General features: G+C 40.7%; 1 protein-coding gene across 1 annotated transcript in view; it reads left to right on the top strand.

Moving 5' to 3' along the window:
* LOC114047398 (tubulin polyglutamylase TTLL11-like) overlaps positions 1-8266 on the top strand; it is a 237933-nt gene extending 229667 nt beyond the window's left edge. Inside the window, exon 15 of the mRNA XM_027868227.1 lies at positions 7464-8266. Coding sequence (XP_027724028.1) covers positions 7464-7753 — 290 coding nt within the window. The 3' untranslated portion in view covers positions 7754-8266. The remainder of the gene's footprint in view (positions 1-7463) is intronic.
* Positions 8267-26960: the final 18694 nt, after the last annotated feature.

The raw sequence follows: 26960 nt of genomic DNA, 5'->3' as shown, positions 1-26960 counted from the left end.
TGATGGCATCCTAATCCACTGGGTTGTGGTTTGAGTTGTGAATATGCAAGAAAAGTGATTAAACTGTTCATACCCTTTATCTCAGAAATTTCATTGGGTATATACTTCAAGGAGGTCAAAGACAAAGGTCCCATATTCCACAACATTCCTTGTAATAGCAAAGACCTAGAAGTAGAGCAGGTGTCCAAAAACTGGGGAATCTCTCAGAAAACTATGATATGTGAATATTAATGGAATATTATGTACAGTTAGAAATGACAACTACAAGGAATCAGAGGAACCTGGGAAGATATATAAAAATTTATGTGGAGCAAACAAGCATAACCAAAAGAATAATATTCACAGTGACTACAACAATATAAATGAAAAGATCACTAAAAGGAAGTCAAACTCTGAATAATTTTTTGAAACAATAAAACTGCTGGAGAACAAATAATGAAACACATACTCTTTCTAGCAGAAAGCCAGAGGACTGCTAGGAAAGAATTGTGTATACATTAGCAGATATGGTCATGGTATCGAATGGGTTTGCTTAATTGTTACTCTTTATTATAAGAAAAGGAAGCATTTTTTTAAGTCATAGAAATGATTGTGATGAAAACCATAAAGTGAAGCAATAAAATGTGATTAATAAAAAATACCCAGCAGCTTATTTGGTGTGAATTGTGACTGGTTAAGTCCAAGTGAAGATAGTCAATTTCATATAGTCAAGTTCATATGGTTATTAAGCATTTTCTGTGTGCAAACAATTTGTTCATCACCATTGGAGATAAAATCATGAATAAGGTCCAGGCCCTGCCCTCCCAAAATCTTACACTCTGGGAGTAGTAGTAGAATATATGTATAGATGTTTAAAATAAATTAGAATATAAGTACACTCAAGGAACATAAAGTATTATGAAATTAGGTGAGGAAGTGATCACTATTGGCTGGGGGAAATCAACAGAATGCTTCATGGAGAAGATGGCATTTGACCTGGGCTTTAAAGGATGGGTATACTGTCAGTAGGTGATATCACAGGAGGGAGAGGCATTCTAGGAGTGAGGAATGATTAGGAACAAAGTCTTAGGCATTATTGGTTTTCAGGAGGATGGCAAGTTAAAGTGAACAGACCAGGTATTCCTTCTGGCTGGCATTATATAACTGTGCAGTAGGACCCTTGGTCCTTAATTCAGCATTAAATTTAGGCAGGATTTCCAAGTACAAAAATGCTAGCATTAATACTCAGACTTCTTTTTAAATGAGACATTTTAACTTGCCAGTAAAAAACAGTGTAGCCAAAAGATACTAATGGCACATGATGGTTATAAAGCCTTCATATTCATAAACACAGTTGATCCTCACAAAAACCCTGAGGTGGGCAGGACAAATATTATTATCCTCATTTTATAGATTAGGAAACTGAGGCTCAGAGTGGTCGTTCAACCTCAAGTGATAATTTTTTAAAAATCAAATTGTCTTTGAACTCATTCTTTTTAAATTCAGGAAATGTATCTTTAATTTAGTCTTACTAAATTTTAAGCACTGGGTCAAACCTTTCTCTGTATTTGGGTGGGTCCCATTTGCCTCTTTGCAATTGAGTTAGATCCACTTGCAAATTGATCCATTTCTGCTATGGTACTTCATATGGATTTAAGGAGATCATAATTAGCAGTAGAAGTAAAGGAACAGACAAGAATTCAGGTCTGAAAGATTTTAGCCTCACAGCATACACACTTTCTCGGGTGTGCATAGAATTTGACAGCTCTAAAAGGATCTTAGAAAACAAAGTAAACAGAATTTTAGAATTGCAAGAGGCCTTCGAGATTATTTGGACCTACCTACCCTACATCATGAAATAGATTTCATAACAAAAAAAAAAGAGATAAATTATAGCACTTTAAGGATCACAGAGCACATTACATACATTATCTCATCTGATCATCTTCTAAAAAGAGGCCCCATAGGCAATTACTCCCATTTCTACTACTACTTCTGATGCTCTTGTACCTTCTTTTTCCCTGCTTCATGTGACCTAAATTCTTTAAAAAAGACTTCTTCCTCCTCAGAGTCATAACTAGGGTTGAGTAGCTGAGGCTTTACTTGGGCACTGATATGGGGGAAGGGAGTTGCTTTCTCCCCACTGTAATTCAGAGACTTGTCATCCACATTCTTGCTGGTTCTCCACTTGCCTTGTGAGGATTGATGGGGAAGGGTAGGCCTTGGGAGAGAGTATACAGGGAGCAAGGTTTCAGGGCAACAAAATTTGGGAAAAAAGAGAGAATAGGACAGATCAACCCCCCTTCCCCACAGCTTCATCTGTGATCAGATCCTTTCTCCAAGGGCCCACCTTCCTTCCCCACTAATTCCAGTGGGGTCACAGGCTAGAATCTTTCCACCGACTGATTTTACCCCTGATACCAGGATTCCAAGTTATGTCTCTGATCTTACCCTTCTGTATCTTTTTTTCTGCTCCAAACATGTTTTTCTTGTGACATTGAAGTGAGAGGATTCTGGTGTCTGTATGTACGTTGACTTGTGCAGTGTACAGGCTCAGGCTTCACCTTGACTGACCTTGGACTCCTGTCACCGTGATCAATTCCTAAATCTCTCAGCACTGGACTGTTGTTGGCAGGAAGAGAAGAAAAGGAAAAAAAGCCCCTCATACTAGAGTCCTGTCCTTGCCCTGAGCAATAGGACTTGCCAAAAATGGAGGAGATGCTGCGTTCCTCCCCCATGCCAGAGATTAGGACCTCTGTGGAAGTTAAACTATTATGAGAGGAGACAAAAAAGGGAAATCCTATGGTCTCAGGGTCCTAGATTTATCGATGTAGACACAGATATATATAATAATATTTATGGTTAGAATGTATTAAGACATTAAAGTAAGCAAATGACAAAACAGATTATGTGACAGAGTACAAAGTGAACCCACAGTCAGGAGTCCTGGATTTGCCTCCAGGCTCTTCTACTTACTAGCTGGGTAATAATGAACAACTTGCTTTACCTCTCTGAGCTTTTAGCTTCCTTACCTAGAAAATAATGCTTGTACTATTACCTGCCAAGGTTGTTATAAGGAATCTCTTTGTAAACCTTAAAGCTATAGAAATTGGAGCTGTTATTATGAAGATCATCCTCATTGTCATAGCTCCCCTTTGGAGCTTTTTTGTTTACAAAGTGCTTTGTCCATTTTCTCATTTCATCATCAAGACACTGCAGTGAGTTGGATGGGGTAAGTATAACTCCTCACAATCATACAAGTCCTAGACCTTAGAGATTATCTAGTTCAGGGGTGGGGAACCTGCAGCCTCAAGGCCACACGTGGCCTTCTAGGTCCTTAGGTGCAACCTTTTGACTGAGTCCAACTTTTATAGAACACATCCTTGTATTAAACGGATTTGTTCTATGAAGTTTGGATTTTAGTCAAAGGGCTACACTTGAGGACCTAGAGGACCACATGTGGCCTCAAGGCTGCAGGTTCCCCACCCCTGGTCTAATTCAACAACCCCCACCCCTCACTCTTCATCTGGAGAAATCTCAGCCCAGTAGAGTTAAGGAATTTGCCCAACATCACATACCAAGTCAGTGTTAGAACTGGGGCCAGAACTAAGGTCTCCTTAGGATTCTGAGTGTCATTCTCTTAACTTGCCCATGGTCACCAAGCTGGTAAACAGTGAAGCCAGGACTAGAACTAGTGGCTTCTAGATTCCTGCTAAGCACTCCTCTTACTATATCACATACCCTCCCATTTATTAGGGATGTAGGGACATTAGAAATTTAAATCTAAAACAAATTGGGACTTTTCCTATTGTGATAAAGTGATTTCCTATAATGATTCACACTACTACTAGAGACCTTATAGACCAGATTATTTAAAAGGCATTTTACCTCTTTACTTCTCCCCCACCTCCATTCCCTTCCCAAGCCCTTTCCAACTAAAGAAGATTTGCTTATCTGAGACTCAGTGCATACTGGCAAGAGTTAGACTTCTTGCCATTTGCCTTTCTGAGGCCAGGATTATCTCTCATCAACTAGATTTTACAGCCTTTTAGAATCAGCAGTTATGGGGCCAATTCTTTCTTTTCTTGCCTGCTCCACCCCACTGAAGCAGCTTGTGAATACTCCAGCATATCACTGACCCTATCCTGTTTATCAAATGTGTCAGTCACTTGCCCTTCAGATTACTTTGAACACCATCTTTCACTGTAGTCGTACAAGAAAATTGCGGGTGAGACAAATTCTGTATAGAGAATGAGCATGACATTCAGAAGGAACATATGTTCCACTCATCAAGTTAGGCAAGTAAGTCCCTTAATCTTTCTGAACCTCAGTTTGCTCATTTGTAAAATGAAGATTAAAAATGCTTGCACTGTTTGCCTCCCAAGGTTGCTGTGGGGAGCAAATCACTATGTAAATGGGAGTTCCAGTCTTGCTTTATCACCATAAAACACTGTATGTGTGAGTTATGGCAATGATGATCATAGGCTTAGAGTCAGAAAGGCCCTCTAAGGTCATTTAGCCTAACGTCATTTACAGAAGAGGAAACAAAATCCCAGAGAAGTTAACTGATTTGCCTCAGTCACACAGGTAATAAGCTAGAATTTGAAACCTGGTACTTTAACTCCAGATGCTAAGTCTTTCCACTACATCATGTGGGAGAAAGTTGGTGGTAAGTTGATGGTGGTGGTGATGGTGAAATGAAGTCACTTATTATAGAGAGGCCCTTTCCCTTCAATAGAAGGGTTTGGGGCATGAGTAGTACAAACTAACTATGTGACCTGTGGCAAATAATTTCACCTCTCTGGTATTGAATTTCCTCATCTACCAAGTAAGAGTATAGCATAAATATCTAAGGTCTCTTCTAGCTATGCCATTCTGTTTTCTTTTCTAACATTCTTTATTCTATATTTTAGCATTCTAAAGTCTGTTTCAGTTCTAACATGCCATGTCCTATATTATGTATTCCAACATTTCTATATACTAAGGTTTTCCTAAGAGCTACCATTCTATGTTCTGTATTACAGCATTCTCTGTTTTAAGATCCTTTTCAGGATTCTGTTCAGATGGTTGCCTCAATCCCTTATGCCTGATACTTTTGTAGACATGTCTTAGCATAATTCAATCTGAGAATGTCAGAGCTGGAGAAAATCTTATAGATCATGTAAACCATCCTCCTTCTCTACATCTGTCCAGAGTTTGGGGAGTTTTGGTTTTATTTGTTTGTTTGTTTAGTGGAAGTTGTTTTCTTTTCACAACTTTTCCTGAAAACTACAAACTGAGCAAGTAACTTGGGGGAGAGCTCTGAAGTGAACTGAAAACAAAAACTCTGCTTAATTTGAATTGGATGGGGTGGGGAGAGGGGGGAAAGAGAAATAAATAGCAGTGTGTTTGCCCAACCCAAAGGGCTGAGAGGAGGGTTTATGTGGAAAAAATAATTGATCAGATAGATCCCAGAACATATAAATAATATAGTATTTATAAAGCCAGCCAACTCCTGACTAGGGTTACAGGAGTAGAATGATTGACTTCTCCTAGAGGGACATATCCAAAACAAAGACCCTGATTCAAAACATCTTATCCTCCCCAACCGCTATGAGCCAATCTTGTCTAAAATGCTGTGTGAAATTCCATTCTGGCTTTGGTGCCATTTTTCTCTGAGAGGGCTGACAAAATCTGATACTTGCCTAGAAAAGATTTCCCTTCCACTTTCACTGGGAGAAAACATAAACTTTCATGCCTCAGTGGAGAATTTTAGATAGAGAGAAGGCTTTGTTTTTGACAGTGACATCAATTGCTTAGCTTTTAATAGGCTCATTTTTGTGGTATAATTGGATTGGACTTGGAGTCAGGAAGCCTGAGTTGGAATCTCAGGTCTGCCATTTTTACTAACTGGATAACCTAGGACAAATAACTTAAGTGGTTTTTCTCACAACGAGCCTTTCAGAGAGTAGGCAGTTTCATGAAATGAGTACTAGACTGGGAATCAAAAGATCTGGTGAGTTCAAGGCTCAGGTCTAATACAAACTGTGTGACCATGGGCAAATTATATCACCTTTCTGACCCTCAATTTCCTCACCTGTAAAAAGGAGATAGTAACACACTACCTATTTCATGGGGATAGTTTGAGGAAAGCACTAACATTTACAGCATTATAGGAATGGGAGTTATTATTAATATTTTCATTTTTAGTTATTCTTAGTATCCATTATTAATGTCTAGATGCCATTATTGGTATTCTCACTTCCAGGGTCTGCACACAGCTTCTAGGTAGCAGATCTGGGACTCAAACCCAAGTGTTTTGATTCCAAATCCATTGTGCTCTCATAGGCTGTAAAATAATTTGTAAAAATTTGTCAAAATCTGGAAAATTGGGCTAACAATCAGCTTAGCTCATAGGAGTATTGTGAAGATGAATAATAACTCACATTTCTAAAGCATTTTACAATCCTGTGCTGTACATTGTGTTATTGTAATAATGTTTATTATTGTATTATTATAATTATTGTAATAATTTTTTAACTGGGCTCCCTGCTTCCACCTTCTCTTTTCTCCAACCTATCCTTCACAGAGCTGGCCTAATGACCTTCCCTGTGGTCAGGGCTGATGATGTCACTCAGCGGCTCAAAAATTTGTAGTTTACCTTTGCTTATGGGATAAGATACCCATGCCTTCCCCGGACATTTGATATCCTCTGTCAACTGGCTCCACCTTTCCTTCTTAGCCTTATTTTGCATCATTCCCCTTCACACACTACATTGCCACTAAACTGGTCTATAAGCAGTTTTTCCGAACTCAGCATGCTCTCTGCTGCCTCACTGCCTTTAGGCCCCAAGCCTGAAGCTCGTTCCTTCCTTATCTCTACCTTTTAGAAGACTTCTTTCAGGGCCAACCTTGGGCACCACATCCTTCATGAAATCTTCCCTGAGCCACTCCACTAAACATGTTCACTCCCTCATCCAATGTTCCTTGAGCCCCTTATCTGGATGTTTTCTTTGCCTCCATCACATCCTACTTTGTGTAATACTCATCTGTGTATATGTCATCTTCCCTGTGTCCAGTCGATGGCAAGTTCTTTGAGAACAAAGACTATATAATTTTTTAAAATCTTGAACATAATAGTTGTTTAATAAATGTTTGTTGAATTGAATCACATCCTCATTTGGCAGATGAGGAAACCAAGACTTAAAGAAATTACGTGACTTGCCCATGGCCACTCATCTAGTAATTGTCAGAGTGACAGTTCATACCTAAGTCTTGCAGCCTCCAAGTCCAGTGCTCTTTTTCTTTCATCATGCTGCCTCTCATCCAGTTCCAGAAAAAAAAATAATGTATACGAAGCACTAGGTAACTATAGGGTAATATTATCATTATTAAAAGCAATAATATTTTTTTCCTGATTGATGGGAGCTTTGGATGTTGAACCCCCAGCCTGGAAGGAAGCTCTGGATTCTCTCCACCTAATGTCAACTGTTTTTGTCCCCCAGGTATGTGTTTGCAAGCCTTTGTGGAAGCATTCTTCTTCCTGGCCCAGAGAAGGTTCAAGCATTCATCACTGCAAGAGCAAGTTGCCTCTTTGGTCGACCTGTGTGAATACCACCTGACCCTGCTGGATGAGAAACGTCTACTCTATAGCAAAGGCACCTCCTCTGGCAGGCCTCCCAACAGCAGTTCTTCCCAAGAAAGGCTCCCTCTCACCCAGCCGCCAAATGGGTCTTTCCTTCCCCGAAATAACACTGCCAATAAATTTACCCACTACAGACATCCTCAGTCTTGAGGGATGGCACTTTGGTATGGAAGAAGAAACTCATAGAGAATGTCAGGGCTGATGAGGGCTCCCCACCCCATAAGCATGTGACTGCTGGTGAAATGTGGAATGCCAAGTCTTTCTTTTGCTAAATGCTCTCACCTGTTTATTTCCCATTTCCCCGAGTTCCACGCTTCCAAAAGTGAATGCCCTATGTACAACTGTCTGTGACCCCAGCCCTTCTTTTTCAGTTCATCAGTGGATGGACTATGTACCTTCTGTGACAAAGGCCATCCTTCTTACTTTATGGAATACCGCATATGAAGACAGTGGGCATGAATTCATACTGTCAAGACCACTGACTCCTGGGGATGATAGCCATGGAGGAGACAGCCCAAGGAAAAGAAATCTCAGGGTTTCTGTGGCCTCTTCAAGAACTGAGAGCCATTTTATATCACCCTCTATCATAATGGAAAATTATTTGGGAGAATCAAGTAGGAGTATGCAAATCTGCAATCCCTAATATATATGCATGTGTCTCAATGAGTTCACTTAGTGTTTTGGATTAGTTGGCCCCATTTCTGCAAAGCGAGTCAATTTTCTATTTTTACATTTCAGAACTATAGATTTGGGGTGGTGCTGCTCAGTGGGTATACTCTGGGAAGCTTGGTTTTTGTACCAAAACATTGAAATCACACCTGCTCTGGAACTTTGTAGATGGTATGTATGATGAAGACTTGTTAGAAGAACAAGCCCACTTTACCTCTAAGGTTTGGGATGAGAGAAAGAAAGGAAGTAACACCTTCTACTTACTCCTCAGGAAATGTTTGATTCTGGTTTTAAAAAGAAGCTAATTTTACAGGATGGAATCTTAGAATTGAAAGAGATCTTGGAATAGAAAATGCTAGAACATAGGGCATAGAATATTAGAGATGAAAAGAACCTTAAAATACTGAAAGAAAAAAGAATATTAGAGCTAGAAGGAGAGCAACTGAGAGAATAGAATGCAGGAATGTCAAAAGTTAAAGCTAGCAGGAATCTTAGAACATCAAATTCTAGATTCCAAAAGACCAAAAAGACCTTAGAAGGTATGTGGTCTAGTCCCCTGATTTTACAGATGGGAAAACCAAGGCCCGGATCTAGGGGGTAACAGAGCCAGCACTAGAACGCGGGTCTCTGCACTCCCAGACTAGTGCACATCCTCTAACAACATACTGCCCCTACTTCTCCAGGTGGCTCTAACCTTTCTATTCAACATTCTGGTGCCTCTCTTTACTGTAATAATTTGGCCAGGAGACCCTGTTGTAATTAATATTCCTATATAGTGCAGGGATAAGAAACAGAGCTTATAAAAACCTTTACTGCATGGAGCAAATGGATTTCATGGCAAAAGACTTGCTCAAAGCATTTAAGCATAGCTTACTATCTTCTTTGGACCAGAACTGAGTCTGAGCACAGAACTAGAGCTTCTCATCCTTTCTGAAATTTCTTTTTCAAAGCGCACGATAATGCCAATACCTAGCAGTTTTAAGCTCTAGAACATTACTCATTTATTTAATAAGTTTATTAAGCACCAAACAGAATTTGAGAGTCATAGAATGTTAAATCTGGAAGGGCCCTTAGAGCCCAGCATGTAGAATGTTAGTATATAAAGCATTGAGTGTTCAAACCATAGGGGGACTTAGAGATCATCTGATTTAGAGCATTCAGTCTGCAGAAGAAATTGAGACCCCCAAGAAAAGGAATGACTTGCCAAAAGTCACCTGATGGCAGGGCTGGGACCCAAATGTTCAGCTTTCCATACTATGTGCAAAGCCTTGTTCTGGGCCTCCTAGGACATACAAAGGTTGGTAAGACTCTGGCCCTTTTGGCAAGAAATTTCTAATTTAATGATCATTTAATCAACATGAAGTTTTTAATCAACTACTATGGCACTATGCTAATAGGGGAGTTAAGATAGATAACTATAGCTAGATAACCTAGATAACTATGGTACAAAGTGGAATGTGCTAAGTACATGGGAGTAGAGAGGTAGAGCTCACTCGAGGCTTAGGCAAATCACAATTTGAGGGCATCTGTATGGTTTCAGGGAAAACGTGGCCCATGAGCTAGTAGTCCTGGGAAGATGGAAAGGATAGCAACAGACAGATGAGGCAGGAGGGCAGCATTCCAGATGTGCTGGTCATTGTGAATAAATGGGCAGAGCTCCTAGTGAGGTATCTTCAGGGGATATTTTCAGTCATCTCACTTTGGCTAGAACATAGAATATACAAGGGGGAAATTGTAGATTATCTAAACAAATTGGAGGGGATATTCTGGTGTGTTGCAGTTTTATCTCCCATATGTCAGTAGAATTTGGAGGGAAGAAGCTTCATGTTGCCTAATTTTGAATGATATTGTAAATATCAGTTTTCACAGCCAGGAATATTCTTTTAGGCCATCACAGCTCATCACCAGACCATTTGCTTTGTATATCACATTCTATTTTTTTTTCCCCAAGATGAATTTTCCTCCTAAAAATGCTGCTCATTTTGCAGGTTGACTGTGAGGAAGCCTGGCTTTCCTCCGAAGGACTCTGTGTCTTCATGGTGATCATTAAGGAAATGCTGTACCTACCTTACAAAGCTAACCTTATTCCAATGCCTGACAATGATGGCGTAGGACCCTTTTATCTTGTTCTGTCCTAACATCAAGGATTTAGAGGCTGTTCTATTGTCAGGCTGTAATAGGGGCCTCCCCCGTCTTTTCTCTTCCTCACATTAAACACCTCTGAAGCTGTCATGTGATCAGAAATCAGTCTGTTAACAGGCCCACTTCTCCTTTCAGAAAGGGAGAACTGTAATGGAGGCCAAAGGTGCCCCAGAGGCAGACAAACTTTGGAAAGGTTGCTTTGCCAACCTGCCATTAGAAGGTGTAGAGAGAGGTGTTTGAGAAAGGCAGGGCAAGGGAGCAGAGGACCACAATGGGCCCATGGAAGTGTAGGATTTGGGGTTGTAAAGAGGCTCAGATAGCATCTGCTCAAATGCCTTCATTTTATAGATGATGAAACTGAATGAGTCCCAGAGGGGCAAGACGTCTTGCCCAAGGTGTCAGACAATAAGCAGCAGAACCCGGATTTATTGCTAGGTCATCCAGTTGTGGCTTGAATACATTCCCCTAGTGATGGGAAACTCATTACCTCCCAAAGCAGCCTCATTCCATTGTTGAATTCCTCTGATGGTTAGTAAGTCCTTTCTTGTTTCTTTATATTGTGAGCTTATACTGCTAAGTAGTCCAGTATTATAAGGATTCCTCTGGTGGTGGAGTTTCATGTTCAACTGTAGGTTGGTTGGAGAATGAGGATGGTATTTTAGGCAGTGGAGCTTTCCCGGCCCCCTCAACTCATATCATGTAGGGAATTTCCCACTCAATCTCCAAAATAGGATGGCCCTGAGTGGGGACCAGTGCTTTAACCACTCGAGGTCTGGGCTCCAACTAGAAGTCATCCTTTCTATCCTATTCCCACCCCCTCCACTCCCTCCCAGTTACTCTTGAAATAGCAAAGTCAACACTAAGCAGATGGTTATCTGAGTTATGGAGTTGCTATCTGAGGCATAGGTAGGAAGCAGTTGGTATCTAAGGCTTGTGGAGGGTTCCTTGTTGCTCTTAACATTTTCATAAGGGAAGCAGACAGTTTGCATTATCAGTCTGCTTCCCAAGACCTCTGTTTTGTGTTGATATAGTGGAAAGGAGAAGGAAGGAGAGGACATGCCTGGGTCGAGGTACGTGTGGATGGGTCCTCCATCTTTCATTGGTCCCCTATCACTGGCTGGCTGAACTGTCAATCAGCATAGGATCACCAATGATGATATGATAGCCAATTAAAGCTGTCATTAATGGGCTCAAAGGCAATCAACAGCTCAGTTACCCAGGGACATTGGTGGAGAGAAGACTAGTGTAGAGAAGTGGCTGAGGCAGTAAGGGAGAATCCTTATCCCCAGATAAGGGTACAAATGGTGTCCTCCCCCTGATTTTATATGTACCATCACTATTCCTAGAGTGCTTCCATTACAAGAGCACCCTATTGTATTTGAAAAAGCCCCCAGCTAGAAATCAAGCTCCAGCCCCATCTCTGCAGCTTATAACTATCTCACAGCTGTGTGGATCATGCTGTGTCAAGCATAGCTGTCATACAGAGGTGGTGTGGCTTAGTAGAGAGAAAGCCAACCTCAGAGGCAAGATGATGGCAGTTCAAGTCCCTCTGACATACCCTTAGTATGTGATCTTAGACAAATCACTCGCTCTCTTAATGACTCAGACCACCTTCTAAGACTTAGCTGCAGAGAAGTGATGATCTGAGAACTTAAGAGGCCATTAGATTAATAAGAGCAATGAATTAGGAGTCAGGAAGAGTTGAGTTCAAACCTAGCCTCAGACACTTACCAATTAAGGGACCCTGACAAGTCACTTAAAACTCTATCTGCCTCAGTTTCTTCATCTGTGAAATGAAGATAATAAATAGCACCTGCCTCCCAGAGTTATGGTGAGAATAAGATGAGATAATATTTGTAAAATAGTTTGCAAACTTTAAAGCACTATATAAATACTAGCCATATTATTATCAACTTTGCTAAAGGGAGTTTCCTTTTCTGGAATTCCTAGTACCAGTGAAATCACAGATCTGGCTGAAACCCCTCAAACCCTTCCCCTCCTCAAAACAGCCCATGCCATACACATGTGTGCTGGAATTACTATTACTGCAAAAATCCTCCAATCCTCATAACTTTTTAAATGAGTTTTTCCATTTCCCAGCCTCCTAATACTAGTTGGAAGTATTTAATTCTTCTTTAAATCTTACAAAGCTGATTTCCTGAATATCTCAGTGCCTCACCACAGTTATTTCCACCAGATAATTATAGCCCACATTATGGAAAAATGTGTCTCCTCTATTTCAACTTTGCTGATTTCATCAAGTAAACTTGTGTTCACAAACTGTTAAATGCACAAAATAAAATACTTAAGATTAACAAAGAAAACCAATTCTATTGAAATGCAGTTATCAAAAAAAAATTTTTAACTAAAGCATGGACCCCCTGAATCTGTCTATAAATGCTGAGGGGACCCCAGAGAACCCATGACCCAATCTTACCCCTCCATTTTACAGATGCAGAAACTGAAGCCTAGAAAGATGAAGGGACCATCCCAGGACATACATCCAGCATGTAGCAGAGACGGTATTCAAATCATGATACTGTGATACCAAGTCCAGGGCTCTTTGCAATATTTATATTCATGGACTCCATGCTCATGTCTAGGAATAGCAAGAGGAGCTCCAGGCTGTGTGATGATGTTGGCAGAACAGTTCATGATAACGCACATTTCTGTAGCACGTTAGAGTGTGATTCCTCACAGCATGGGGAGGTTGGTAGGTAAATGTCAATATTATCCTCATTTTAAAACTGAAGAAACTCAGCTCAGAATCATCAGGGGATTTGCTCATCACATAGCTGAGGCAGTGGTAAAACTAGAGTTTGAGGCTGGTCTTGGATTCAAAGACATTTTGAATTGGAACTCATTCCAATGTACCACATTTCCACCTAGTTACAAATCAAGAGGCACCATGATATAATGGATCTAGTATTGACCTTGAAGCCAAGAAAACTCAACCCCAAATCCAGCCTCAGACACAATACTGGCTGTGTGACCCTGGGCAAGTCACTTAAAATCTCAGGGCCTCAAGTAGCTTTTAAGATTCTGAGTTGCAAAGCAGGTGCCAACCAAGAAATACAAACAAGATCACTTAACCTATCCTATTTAGCATTGCTCTAAATGGTGGCTCCTTAGCAACATTTTCTTATCCTACATTTGTTAAACATGAACAGCATGTTAGATCACTTTCATATATGTGTAGACTTCATTTTTTTTCCCTAACCCAGCCTATATAGGAGAGGCCATCCTGGTATAGTGGGAAGAGCATTAGACTTGGGACTCAGAAAACTGGGATACGGTCTTAAGTTCTACCACTAATTTGAAATGATCATGTCACTTTCTGTTTCCAAATCTGTAAAATGGAGATGATACTCACACTACACACCTCATGGCATTGTGGGGATAGTATCTTATAAATTATAAAGCCCTGTGTAAATGTAAGCTATGATTATATGGCTTTTCAATCTTTTTTTTTTTTTACTAGGGCTATGTGGTTTGTTGTTGTTGTTTTCAAATTAGGCAAACATAATTTCAATATAGGGCAGCTAGGTGGTGCAGTGGATAGAATGTGGGGGCCCGGAGTCAGGAAGACAACTTCCTGAGTTCAAATCTGGTCACAGACACTAACTGTGTGACCATGGGCAAGTCACTTAACCCTGTTTGCCTCGCTTCCTCATCTGTAAAATGAGCTGGAGAAGGAAATGGCAAACCACTCCAGTATCTCTGCCAAGAAAACGTCAAGTGGGGTCATGAAGAATCAAACAGGACTGAAACAAGTGAACAAATTTCAATACAGAATTCCATTTTGTTGGGCATACATCCCTAAGTTATGTAACCATCCTTATGTTTTGACATTCTGTTGTGTTTTCCATTTTGAACTATTTTCTGTTTCTTCACTAGAATTTTTTTTATTATTTCACAGACTTCAGAAATTTTATTATTTCACAGACTATCAGTAATAAAAAAATAGGTTCCCAGACCACCCCACTTTAAATTGTAGAGTACACATGAGATCAATCAGGATTGTGACTTGAAATGGAATTCTTTGATAGAATAGTGGAAAGACTGGAAGTCAGAAAATCTCCATGCAAGGCCTTGCTCTGCCAGTAACTAGGAGTAGAACTATAGGTCTGCGCCTGCATTTGCCCTTAATCACTTCGAGTTTCTCAACTATAAAATAAGGGGGTTGGACTAGATCTCTCAAGATCCTCTTCAGCGTTATTGTTACATGTTCTAAGACCCTTTCTCATGTTAGCCATCTATGTTCAGAGTTCAAACATTGTATGTCCTAATGTGCCTTCCAAATCGAAATTCCAAGCAACCTTTTGAGACCATTATAAGTGACAGGATAGCTACTGGTAGCAGCTTTTGGTAGTCGCATCCCAGCACACCCATTTTATTGACAGTATCTTCCTCTGGATCTGTCATGCACAAAAATATTGTCTGTACTGAGCAGTTAACAGGCTTATTTAGGTTTATCCCTCCACACCCCTCCCCCTTCTTAGTCTTACCTCAGATTTTCTGAAACTCATTGCCATACAAAGATAAAACCCCCAGCCTTGGATTTTGACATCTGTCAAAACAGAGGAGGCTGAAAGGATCGTTCCCTACCCCCTCCCCCCCCATTGTAAAGTATTTGAAGGCATTCATAAGTTGAAAAATGGTGACTTCTCCTTCTTTGACATCTGGCATTTGTCTCATGATTGGCAGAGTGTTGCTTCAAAATAGCTTCCAATTTCTTTCACCAAGTGATTGATGTCCTACACAGACACAGCCTTATGTAAGAATTGGACCTGAAATATTAGGGATTTGAGTGTCATTTCTTAGATCCTAGCAGTAGTGGAATCCTCTCTGTTAAGTATCCATATTTTTCCCCATAAGATTAAAAAAAAAAAACCAACCTCTCCTCTAGGTGAGATAGATTAACTGCAATGTGTAATAACCTGAAGTCTGGCCTTTCCTTATATTTCTGCCAATCTCATGGTTGGTTTGATGGATGTAATAGAGATTTCTCATATGTTGTATGAATTTCTTACTCACAAAGTCGGCCCAATTTTCTTCTTGTTCCAGAAGACAAAGGATCTTTGTCAAATAGTCAACAGATCCAATTACCTCCATCCCTGGTAACCTGAAGTCCATATTTTTCTATAACTAGAAAATTGGGCTGCATAATACATTCTTTTAAAAAAAAAGTATACAGAGAAGGATATTTTCTCTGGTTTTCTAAAGCTCCTAGGCATACAAAGATTTTAATACAAAATAGCAAAATTACTGATTTTTTTTCCTCCCCAATTTGTGGGTATTTGCTCTAAAAACTGTCTTTAGAGGTCAGATTAAAATGGCTTTTTCCCAGCTTCAGTGGCAGGACGCATATCCAATGTCCATCAGGGAGAAACAGTGGTGTAGTAGATAGATCACTGAAGGGAAGATCCCATTTAAGACCTGACTTCACTGCTTACTAAGTGATCTTAGGCAAGTCAATTAGGATGACTGGATTTCATAGTTTTATAGTTTATGGTTCTATAGTTAGAAACCAACTAGTTCAACTCTGCTTTTCCTAAAAGAGGAAACTGAGATTCAGAGAGTTTAAATAACTTGCTCCAAGTCATTCGAACCTAGGTTCTCTAACTCAAGATCCAGTAGGTGTTGCATTACACACCATACTCTCTCTTGGCACATTACCTTCTTGGGCATCAGTTTCCACCTGTTGGATTAGATGATCTCTAATTTATATGATTCTAAAATTTAATTTTGAGTATGAGTCTTTAATATCATGTTACAATCCAGGTCCCATGAATGGAGAACAAGCTCTTTTAAGTATCATACCTAGCACCAGACATGCTCAGTCCTGGTTAAGTTCTCTGTGTAGGTTTTAAGAGGAAGAAAAGAAATTGGGGGAGAGAAAAAGGAGGCTTGGAACAGCTCTTTTCATATCTGAAAGGAATAGGAGCAGTGCCATGAGAGAAGAGGACAGGGAATCCTAGAATTTTGACTTGGAAGGGATCTTACATTCTCATTCAGTACAGGAATCTCCTCTCCAAAATCTTCCAAACAGTGAACTCCTTGGTGTGGCATTTGGGATCCCCCAGTCCAGTGCCTTGCACAAAGGAGGTGCTCAGTAAGTGTTGAATTATTGAACCTTCCTGATGGCCATCCATCCTCTGCTTAAATACCAGCTAGTTAACAGGAAGATCTCCATCTTACCTAACACTCTATTCCACTATCGGACAGCTCATTTCATTAGAAAGGTGGAACCAAAACCTGTTTCTTAAACAGACAGGAAGGAGGTAAAATGCCTCTCCAAGATATCCATGAGAGGTTCATTGGATCTGGCCCCTGCAGACTTTCCTGAGCCATGCACACTGTGCCCACATAACACACATTCATTCCTTCAGTTCCTCATTCTTTCTGATCAATAGTTCTGTGTTTCAGTTCATGATGTAACATTTGCAGTAATGGAGTCATGCAGGGCCCTGAGCCCAGTCAGAACTGGGATGACCAGAAAGACACCTAGACTGATCCAACTGCGTCTTCATTTTTTTTCCCTTCCAGTTTCTACAGATAGTGACTGGAACTGGGAATAAAAACAAGCAATTTAATTCTAGGTACAGAAGCATGCTTAGAAGGAATGTACCACAATGCTTTGTTGGCAATAATTGGAATCACTCTTTGAAGTTTAATGTTATGCCCATTTTATAGATGAGGAAGCTGAGGCACAAATAAGTTAAATGACTTGCCCATGGTCACATCACTAGAGATGTGAGAGAAGATTATGGAACATTGCCCATCCTTTAAGGCCCAGGTGAAATGTCACTTCCATCATGAAGCCATCCTTGATTCCATCAGCCCCCTCCTTCATCAGTTCTCTTAGCATTTTGTTATTCTATTTAGGCACTTATAATGTTTTAATTTATTTCATATTTATCTCTTCATGTCTTATTCCTACCCTTTCCTCCACTAGATTGCAACCTCCATGAGGGTAGGGACCTTTTCTTATTTATTATAAATCAAATGATCAACAAGCATTTATTCAACACCTACCATGTACCAGGCACTGCAGTAGATGTTAGGGCTAGATGGATAAAAATGAAACAATCTCTGTCCTCAAGAAGCTTAGACTCTATCCAGGGAAAACAACACGTACGTATGTCAATATATGCAAAATGGATACAAAACAATTCAAGTTAAGTTGAAAGGAGAAAGCCCTACCAACTAGAGGCATCCAGAAAGGCTTCATGTAATCAAAGGTGAGTCTGCAGCCGAGCTAGAAAGAAGCTAGGGATCTGCAACTTGACAGACAGATATGGTCTAGTGAAGAGTGCTGATCTTAAACTGGAAACTTGGGTCTACATTCCTTCTCCAATATGTATCAACCACGTGACCTCGAATAAGAAACATCACCTATCCAAGCCTCAGTTCCTCATCTATAAAATGGAGATAAAATCCTTGTTTTACCTACCTCACAGAATTGTGGGTGCTTGGTAAGCCTTGAAGTGATATCGAAATGTGATTTGTTATTTTTTTTAAAGAAGGAGTCTGTGTATTTATCAACATGAGTAGTGTGGGGAAAGAAATTCTGCTAATGCAGATGGCACCTTCTTTGTAACTTATAATCATAGAAAGTTGCCTGGGGCACTGAGAGGGCAATTAGCTCAAGGTCACGCGGATGATAATGAATGACTAGCTGAAGATTCACAGTTTATAGACACAGTATAAGAAGGGTATCTATCTGACAGATGCTGGAGGACTATGTTGTTGTTTTTAACATGCAAACTTATTTGGATCAACCCTAATAAAAATAATCCATTTCTATAGCATTTCATTCACAACACTGCTCTGTGGTATATAATGCCATTATTATTGCTCTGTTTTACAAATTGATAAACTGAGATTCAGAAAGATTATGTGACATGTACACAACTAGTAAATATTGGAGATAGGATTCAAACCCAGGACTCCTGACTCCCAATCTAGTTCTCTATTCAGTATCATTTACCCACTTGCTTTTCATATTCCAGAGGGAAAAGATCTTTCTCAAGCTTGGCCCCTTTCCACTCCTCTGCTAGTCAGACGCTCTCTTTTGGTATATTCTGCCTGATTTGATCACTTTCAATTTTTAGCATATGTGGAACCACAGCCAAGATTCCCCAGGAACCAGGAGCTCAAAGTGGAGGGTAGACACATGGGAAGAGGAGGGGGCCACCTGAAATAAATATAATTCCCTCATGTCTCCAGACTTGCTGCTACAAAGCTCTACAAAGTCACTTACTGCTGTTTTTTCTTGAATATCTTCCTCTCATCTCTTTAAGCTTTAAAGGTCTGCAGGCTAAGGGACAAGGACCCAACTACAGTCTGGGCTTTTGTCTCCCAGGCCCACTTCCCCCAGGGCAAAAAGACATTAAACCCCCAACCACAGCACAAAGGCCACCTGGTGGAGTGCTTTTTGTTAGGAACTAGGAGCATCTGTGTGTTATGATGCTTCAACTTTGAGATTTAGCATTGAACTTTAAAATAATTCATGTACTTATGATTTAACATGTGTTATAGTTAACTGGGTTGATGTCTTACCCTCTCTCCCTCCATCCCTCCACTGACTGTAATCTCCTTGTGGGAAGAGACTGTGTCTACACTGTATCTCCTCCAGAAGGGGATCCACAGATAAGAGGCATTTAACAAATATTAGTTTTATTGGTTTTGATTTGGGGTATCTGTATGACACTAACCTTACCAATATGCATCACAACCCTTCCTGGCTTTCTTATCCTGTGTAGTTCTTGTCCTTGTCTTTCTGCAAATCCTCCAGAGATGTGTAGTTGTGCTCGATCATATCTTTTAGAAAAGAGTAGACCAGGCACTATGTGAGTGAATGAATGAATGAACAAATGAACAAACTATAAGGGATGATTAGACTTTTCCCCCATTTTACAGATCAGGAAACCAAGGTTCAGGGAAGAGAAGTGACTTCCTCGAAGTCACAAAAATAGCAAATGACAGAGCCGGCAGGACTAAACCTCAGGCTATGGCTTTCTTGCCTCTTAAGAACTCAGAGACCTTAAAGATCATCTGGTACAAACCCCTGATTTTCCAGATGAGAAAACTGAAGCCCAGAGAGATGAAAGTGGCTGTTTAGAATTAGATGGCATCAGTTCCATTCCCTTATTTTACAGTGGAAGAAAACGAGGCCTAGAGAGGGGAGATGACTTGGGCAGGGCCAGTGACAGAAGCCAGCCTCCTACATCTCCCGACTCCCAGGCTAGTACTTCTCCACCCACACACCACGGGCATTCTCAGTAAGTACCTGTTGGTCAATTAATACCCAGTAACCTGTTCATAGCAGTCACTTAATGTTTGATATCATCCATTAGAACCAAAATCATTTATAGCTAAATACAGTGGGAGAAAGAGCTTCTCTCTAGATAGTGAGGACCAGAATCTTCAAACCCAGTGGTTGCCATTAAAGTCCACTGCAGGGTAGCATCAATCCCCGCCCAGACTTCTCTGAAATGGAAGGAAGTCAAAGTTATGGAGAGATTCCCATTATCTGCAGGTCTAATTGCTTACATCTACCCAGTGGTAGTGATCCTGCTGCCTGGGTGATACGTCTTTTTCCTCTTAAAAGCTTTTCAAAACTCTTTATTAAATTTTCATAACATGTCAGAGTCAAAGGCTCTATTACTTGACCTTAGTTGTCTTGGTAACTTTAGAAAATTCAGTAATAAGATGAAGAGTCTTGCTAAAAGTAGGTTCATCCTGGAAACCATCGTAAATTATTGATTGCTTTTACCACGAATTCTATTAGACATCAGAAATACCACTGTCTCCAATTCATTTTGGCCTAGATGATTTGAGGAGGTTTCTCATCTGCTGAAGCCCAGTAGGAAGAGCACTGAACTTGGAGTCAGAGGCCCTGGGTTTGAGTCCCATCTCTGTTACTGAGCCTTCATGTGACCTTGGGCAAATCTTTTGGTCTCCCTGAGCCACAATTTCATCATCCATCTCCTGCCTCCCTGCATTCATACAAGCTCTCTTCATGCCTGGAAACACACTCCCTTCTTCATTTCTCCCTCTCAGAATCCTCATCTTCCCTCAAGGCTCAACTCAGGTGCCCCCTTGGTGAAATCTTCCTTCTCTCATTCCCTCCTTCTCCCTCCAACCCCAATTTCATTTGCTAGGATTCTTCTCCTCCTCACTTTCCCTTGTAATATACTTCTGTACATATTGTATCTCCCTATAGAATGTAAGCCCCCTTGAGGGCAGGGACTGTTTTGTTTATGATGTTTTTTATCCCTGGCACCTAGCACAATGCCTAGCTTGATAAATGCTTGTTGAATTGAATTAAAATGACAACAATAATACTTGTACTACTTACCTCACAGGGGTGTTGTGAGGAACAACGTATGTAAAATATGACCTCCTGTAAACTGTTGTTTTATCTGTAAAATGAGATAAACTAGATGACTAGACACACACACACACACACACACACACACACACACACGATATAGATATATGGCATTCTACACTCTGTGGCCTAACATTCTATGCTCTAGGGTCCTTTTCAGTTCTAACAGTCTGCATTCCAAGTTCTCATTAAACACTAACATTTTAGGATTTTAAGGTTTCATTTTATTTCCTCTTCATGGATAAAGTTCTTCTGAGAAGCCAAGCATTTGTCTCAGTGAAAGTCCTCTACATTGAGCAAGATTTGGAAAAATTCACCAGCAATTGGCCTTTGGTGCTAAAAAATGGGCCATGGAGGACAGCAAGCTTCCTGTCACTGGAGCTGTTCAAGCAGAAGCTAATAGAATATCAGTCTGTGCTAAACAATTTGACAATCCCAACAAAGACGCCATTCCTGGAGCTGCTGTAGTGTGGGGTGCATAGGGGCAGAGACACTGATTCTACAGCCAGTGGCTACCTTTTCGAAAAGGATTGTCTCAGGGAACTTCCAAGGAAGGGAGCCCAACAAAATGGGTCTCAGACAAGGGAAATCTACTCTTGGTTTCAGGTTTAAGCACTTCTTAAACCACAGACCACTTGGATAGAAGTGAAAACAGATGTCCTCAGGTTTAGGGAAAAAAAAACCCAATAACAAACAGTAGTGTCTGTTGTCCCTCAAAGTCCACCAAGTGGAAATTAGGGTAAAAATTCCTTATGTCAGCTCCCTCCTTAAATAAAGGGTACCTGATGGCACAGACTCTGTAATCTCAGGTCAGTTCCTTGATACTTTGGAAGCTTTAGGCTTGACATTTCGTAAAAATGGTACCTGTCACTGGGAGGAAATGGGAGGCTCAGTCTGTGGTAAGACCACATAGTCTTGTAAGTGATATCTGATAGGCGTGGCTCTTCAAAATCATTTGTGTTTGGAGGTCACTGAACCTTCCTCACCTGTAACTTGTCATGTCTTGTATGGGAGCAAAAGGGGAGAGAGGATGAAAGATGTGGAGGGAATCCTAAACCTCTTTCTTCCTTTAGGGTTTTTTTTTTTAAATTACTCTCTCTACTTTGATTAAAAAACATCAAGTAGGGTCTGGGTAATTACTGACCAGGATGGAGGATCATAGGATTTAGAGGTGGAAGGGACCTTGGAGATCAATTACTCCAACCCCAGGCCCAGAGTAGATGAAGGGCTAGCCCACGGTCACACGGGGAGAAGGTAGCATCAGTTTAGAACATGATCTTCATCTTTTTCCTTGTGTCTTCATGGTCCCTTTGTAGTCCTGGGTGAGAGCCTAAGTGCAGTGTTTCTTCTAGATACACTCCTTCATGGATGGGATTCATCTATCACAGAGGAGATTGGACGAGGTGATCTCTGGGCTCTCTCCCAGCCCCGAGACTTAGAAGCTAATTCTTCACACCATGGCAGGGGCTCCCTGGTCTGCTTAGGCTTTGTCCTCACGGTGAGGTATGTTCCCCCTTCCCCCAGTTATATGGGGGCCAAAAGTAACGAGGGGAGGGGTAGAAACACACTGGCTCCTTAAAATGAGAGCCCATTCCCATCTCTTTCATCAAAACAGAGACTGAGCATAACAACCCCTCAATCACAGTGGTCAGGTATGTCAGCCACTAACAGATATGCATTAGAGAGGTATTAATAGTGACACTAATGCATTACAAGCAAAGATCCTGTTTGACTAACCATTCTGAAAGAGGTTGGGGGCAGGGGGAAATCAGTCTCTGCTACACCAGACTTCTCCTATGCCCAGCTAATAAGAGGATGAGATGTTACTTACTTTAAACCATTCATCAAAAGTCAGACTGCACTTATTTCTCAGTTGGTAGCAAACAATGAAACTGATCTAACTGACAATGTTATCTTCTACTGTCCTGTAAATAATAATGCTGCACTGTCCTGCTGGGAAACCATTTAAGTAGATTTGCTCTGTAATATTTGCTAGGGAAAAAATGTGTACTGTTTGCTGATATTGCTTGGCATAGATGGATCACCATGGGGTTGAGTCCCAAATGTGGCAGATAGATAGATGGTCCTTTCCAATTAGGGCAGATACAATCTCAGTTCTGTTGGCTCCCAGGAGAGGACCCTGTTACACATTTGAGAATTTACAAGGCTACAGTACTAAATTTATCACCACTACTGCTAGTCACTCCCTCACCCCCAAGGACAACTGTAGAAGAAGCCAGCAGGCCCACCTAACTCTCTCTCCAAGGCTGGCTGATGCCATGACCCACCCCCATGTCAATATCATGAAAGAAATGAATTATTTGGGAAAAAGGAAAAGCACCAGATGGGATGGGTGACCCTTGGGTCACCTCTGGCTATGGTATACTAGAGAGTTCCACATTTCCTCATTTTCTCAATTAGAATTCCAAGGTGGAAATCCATCAGTTTTGTCATCTTATCCTCAGGGCTCCATGGCCACCTTTAAGCCTAGGACGATATTGCCCACTGCTCCCATGGTCACTTAGAAAGTCTTCTTTTGTGAAATAGATAAGGCCCTACTGCTTTTGCCTGGCCAAGGAATCTTAGACATACTCACAATTCTTTGTTGGCAAATTAACCATCTCTCCTCTATGCACTACCCACCAGAGCTAGGCCCAATAGCAATGCACTGGGGCCAGCCTTGGCTGAAAAGACTTCCAGATTCAACTTGATCTCTTCCCAGCTGGGTTTCCTTTGGGTCCTCTTCTCCATCCCCTATCCTAATCCCTGGCACTTGACTAACTGCTCTCAACAAGGCTGGAACTACTGCCAGGAAATTGGTTGGGGGATGCTGGACCCTGGGGCATTAGGCCTCAGTCTGTTCTTTTAGCTGCTGGAGCACTCTTTGCAAAAGGAAAAAAAAATCACCCCACTTGTTAACCACACTCTGTATTTTTTGCATTCAACTCAGCCTCTCAAGCTGAAAGTTAAATTCTGCCAAGGCCGGTTAGTAGAAGGTGAAATGGAAATGAGGGGTTTGGGTAGGAGGCCTTGAATAGCAATATGTCCATGAATGTATCCTTGAAAAATCATTCAGCTTAATAAAATCCTTTTGGAAATAGTTGCTGGGCTCAGTTTCCTGTATTTCGCCACCAACAGAAAGCACTCCAGTGAACAAGGGGAGACCCCTGAGACAGGTGAAGTCTTGGCTTCTGGAAAACGTTCTGTAGCTTGGCACAGAATTGGCAGAGGAACGGAGTATGGTGACTCCTGCCCTCTCACTTTCATTCCCTTTATAGGCATACAAGGTAAGGAGCATAACACCAACACCAACTTCTCTGTCTGTCCTTTCTGAGTATGCCCAGGGAGCCAACGCCTTCAGCAGCCTGGCACAAATCCAGATCTCTTCCCCTCCACCCCCACCTCCAACCACCAACATTTTCTAGCATTTGGGGAAAGAGGGTTCAGGTGATGCTATGGGGGGGGGGGGTTCATGAGGAGGTCACCCTCCCTCCAGGATTAATTCTTTTCACTTGGGGTGGGGGAGAAGAGGAGGAAAGGTGATACCTCACCTACCTAGAATTTTATGTGTAGGGGAAACAAGGCTACAACCAAGTCAAGAGACTCTGTCACTGATTGGCTGTGTGGCTGTAGGTGTGTCATAGGATCATATGAATGAGAGCTGGAAGGGCTCAGCCAGATAAGGAAACTGAGTTCAATTGACTTTACCTGTTGTTATTTAGCAATAGCACAACAACCCTGTGAGGTCAGGCATATAAGGGTTATCATCAATGAAGAAACATTTATTAAACACCTACTATGTACTAGTCACTGGGGATACCTACTATGTGCCAGTCAATGGGTTTACAAAGACAAAAGTGAAATGATTCCCGTTCAGAAGCAGCTTATGCCCTGGCCCAGGGAGATGACAGACACATAAACAGGCACATTAAAAAAATAGATACAGGGTAATTATCTTGTTTCACAGGTGAAGAAACAGGCTCTAAGACATTAGATTACTTGTCAATGGGCTCAGAGTTAAAAAGTATAAGACTTGGGACTTGAATCTAATCAACCAATCAACAAGCATTCTTTTAATACCCATGACAATACATTGTACTAAGTGTGCTATGTGCCAGAGCTCCAAAAACAAAAAAAGAAGGAAATGATCCCTGCCCTCAAGGAGCTTGCATTCTAAAGGTGAGAGTAGGAGGAGATGTGTGTACATGTATACACACACAATTAAAAAATGTATATATATATGTACACACATATATACATATCTATATATATACACACATTCACACTCGCATATATATCACCATATATATAGTATATATATAGTATCTTCCCACCCTCACCTTTAGAATACACAGACATATATGTATGTGCATGCATATGTATATATATACATGTGTTCATGTGTATATATGCATATACATCGCTCTGTGTTATGTTCACACACACCTAAACACACATATGGGTAATATGTATGTATACACATACACACAATACAAAGTAGCCTAGAAGGGAGGGTCTCTAGTACCTAAGAGGACTAGGAAAGATCTCATGCAGAAGATGGCACTGGAAATGAATCCTGATGGAAATCAGGGATTCCAAAGCAAGCTTACTGATTCTAAGTCCTGTACTCTTTGCACTGAACCACACTGACTCGAAATCACTTTACCTCTCTGAGGCTCAGTTTCCTCATCTTCAAAGTGGACATAAGAAAATGTTCACTTTTCTACTTCATGTGGTGATACCAGGAAAAGCGCTTTGTAAACTCTAACGCACAACAGAAAGGAGAATTAAATGTGATGGCTCCCTTCCAGCAATTTTGACCTATGAATCCTAGGAAACAAACTGTCACAAAGCCCATGCATTTTACTCTACCAAAAAGGCATGGAACTGCCCTCAGGCTCGAGCTTATTTACTTAAAATACTATAAATTAAGTTATTGACTTAACTTGTTTGGTTCTTTTCCTTTAGGGTGGATGAGAAGTCAGTGATTAGGGCTAGCCTATACTGATGCTGGGAAATGACAGTTAACAGCAGGGAAACAGAATAGCCACTTAGTGGTGGGGCAGGGATCCCTTTACACTCCATTCTGACCCTGGGATCTCCAGCTTCAGTTATCTTCAACATATTGTCTACCTCCACTAACATCATACTGCAGTGATTTCTCTTGAGGTCACAGAAGGTGGGTTCTCTAAGGCTGTGCCAGCAGACCACAAATTCTAGGAGGCTGTACTGAGTTGGAAAGTCTGGTGTCCCAGGACCGGACTAGCTGAAGTCAAATAGACTGATAGTTGCAGGGTTGGCTATGGCAATCCATAAAAACTGTCTATTGGAACATGAAGGAGTTGCAATTGACATCATGAGAGAGCATGCCCACGCTTATTGGGAAGTATTTAAAATATACTCAGTTGAAGAAGTTATGTTTGAAATATATTTTTAAAAGATTTCCATATTTCTGTGCTTTTTTTTTTTTAAAAATGCTTTTATTCTTAAAAGGGAAGTATTGATTATCCGGAAAAGGCAAGTCTATGAAATGTATCCTGACTTAATAGTGGGTTGCTAAATAAGACCTGGAATATATACGGAAAATCTTTAACACCAGGCATGGAACTGTGCACATACTATGTGTCTACATGTTTATCAAATGAGTGAATGAATCAATGAATGGGTTGATAAATTCTTGAGCCATTTTTAAGTTGGAAAAATCTTTAATAGATTTCAATTAATCCTGTTTTAAACATTTATGAAGTCTTTGTAGAGTAGTGTGCTGGGAGAGAGGAGAAGGTTAAATAAGACTAAGTGCCCTCCCCTCATGGGACTCATGGGACACAGTAACAGGGAAGGGAATAAGCCTTTTTATGGAGCCTACTATGTGCAAGGCACTGTAAAAAACACTTTTTAAAAAATAAATATCTTTTTTAATTATCACAACTCTGTGAAGTAGATGCTATTTTGATCCTCATTTTACAGTTGAGGAAACTGAGGTAAACAGAGATTAAGTAATTTGTGCAGGTCACAGAGTTAGTGTCTAAGGTCGGATTTGAATTCAGATCTTCCTAACAACAAACACAGCACCCTCTCCACTGTGCCAAGAGCTGCCTCTGCAGGTACAATACTTAATAATAATTATACACATGAAAGATGTGCAAA

The sequence above is a fragment of the Vombatus ursinus genome, unplaced genomic scaffold (assembly GCF_900497805.2).
Source record: "Vombatus ursinus unplaced genomic scaffold, bare-nosed wombat genome assembly UNPS02014786.1, whole genome shotgun sequence".
In the NCBI taxonomy this organism is placed as follows: domain Eukaryota; kingdom Metazoa; phylum Chordata; class Mammalia; order Diprotodontia; family Vombatidae; genus Vombatus; species Vombatus ursinus.
The sequence above is the reverse complement of the archived record's forward strand: the minus strand, read 5'-3'. Positions and strand labels throughout refer to the sequence as shown.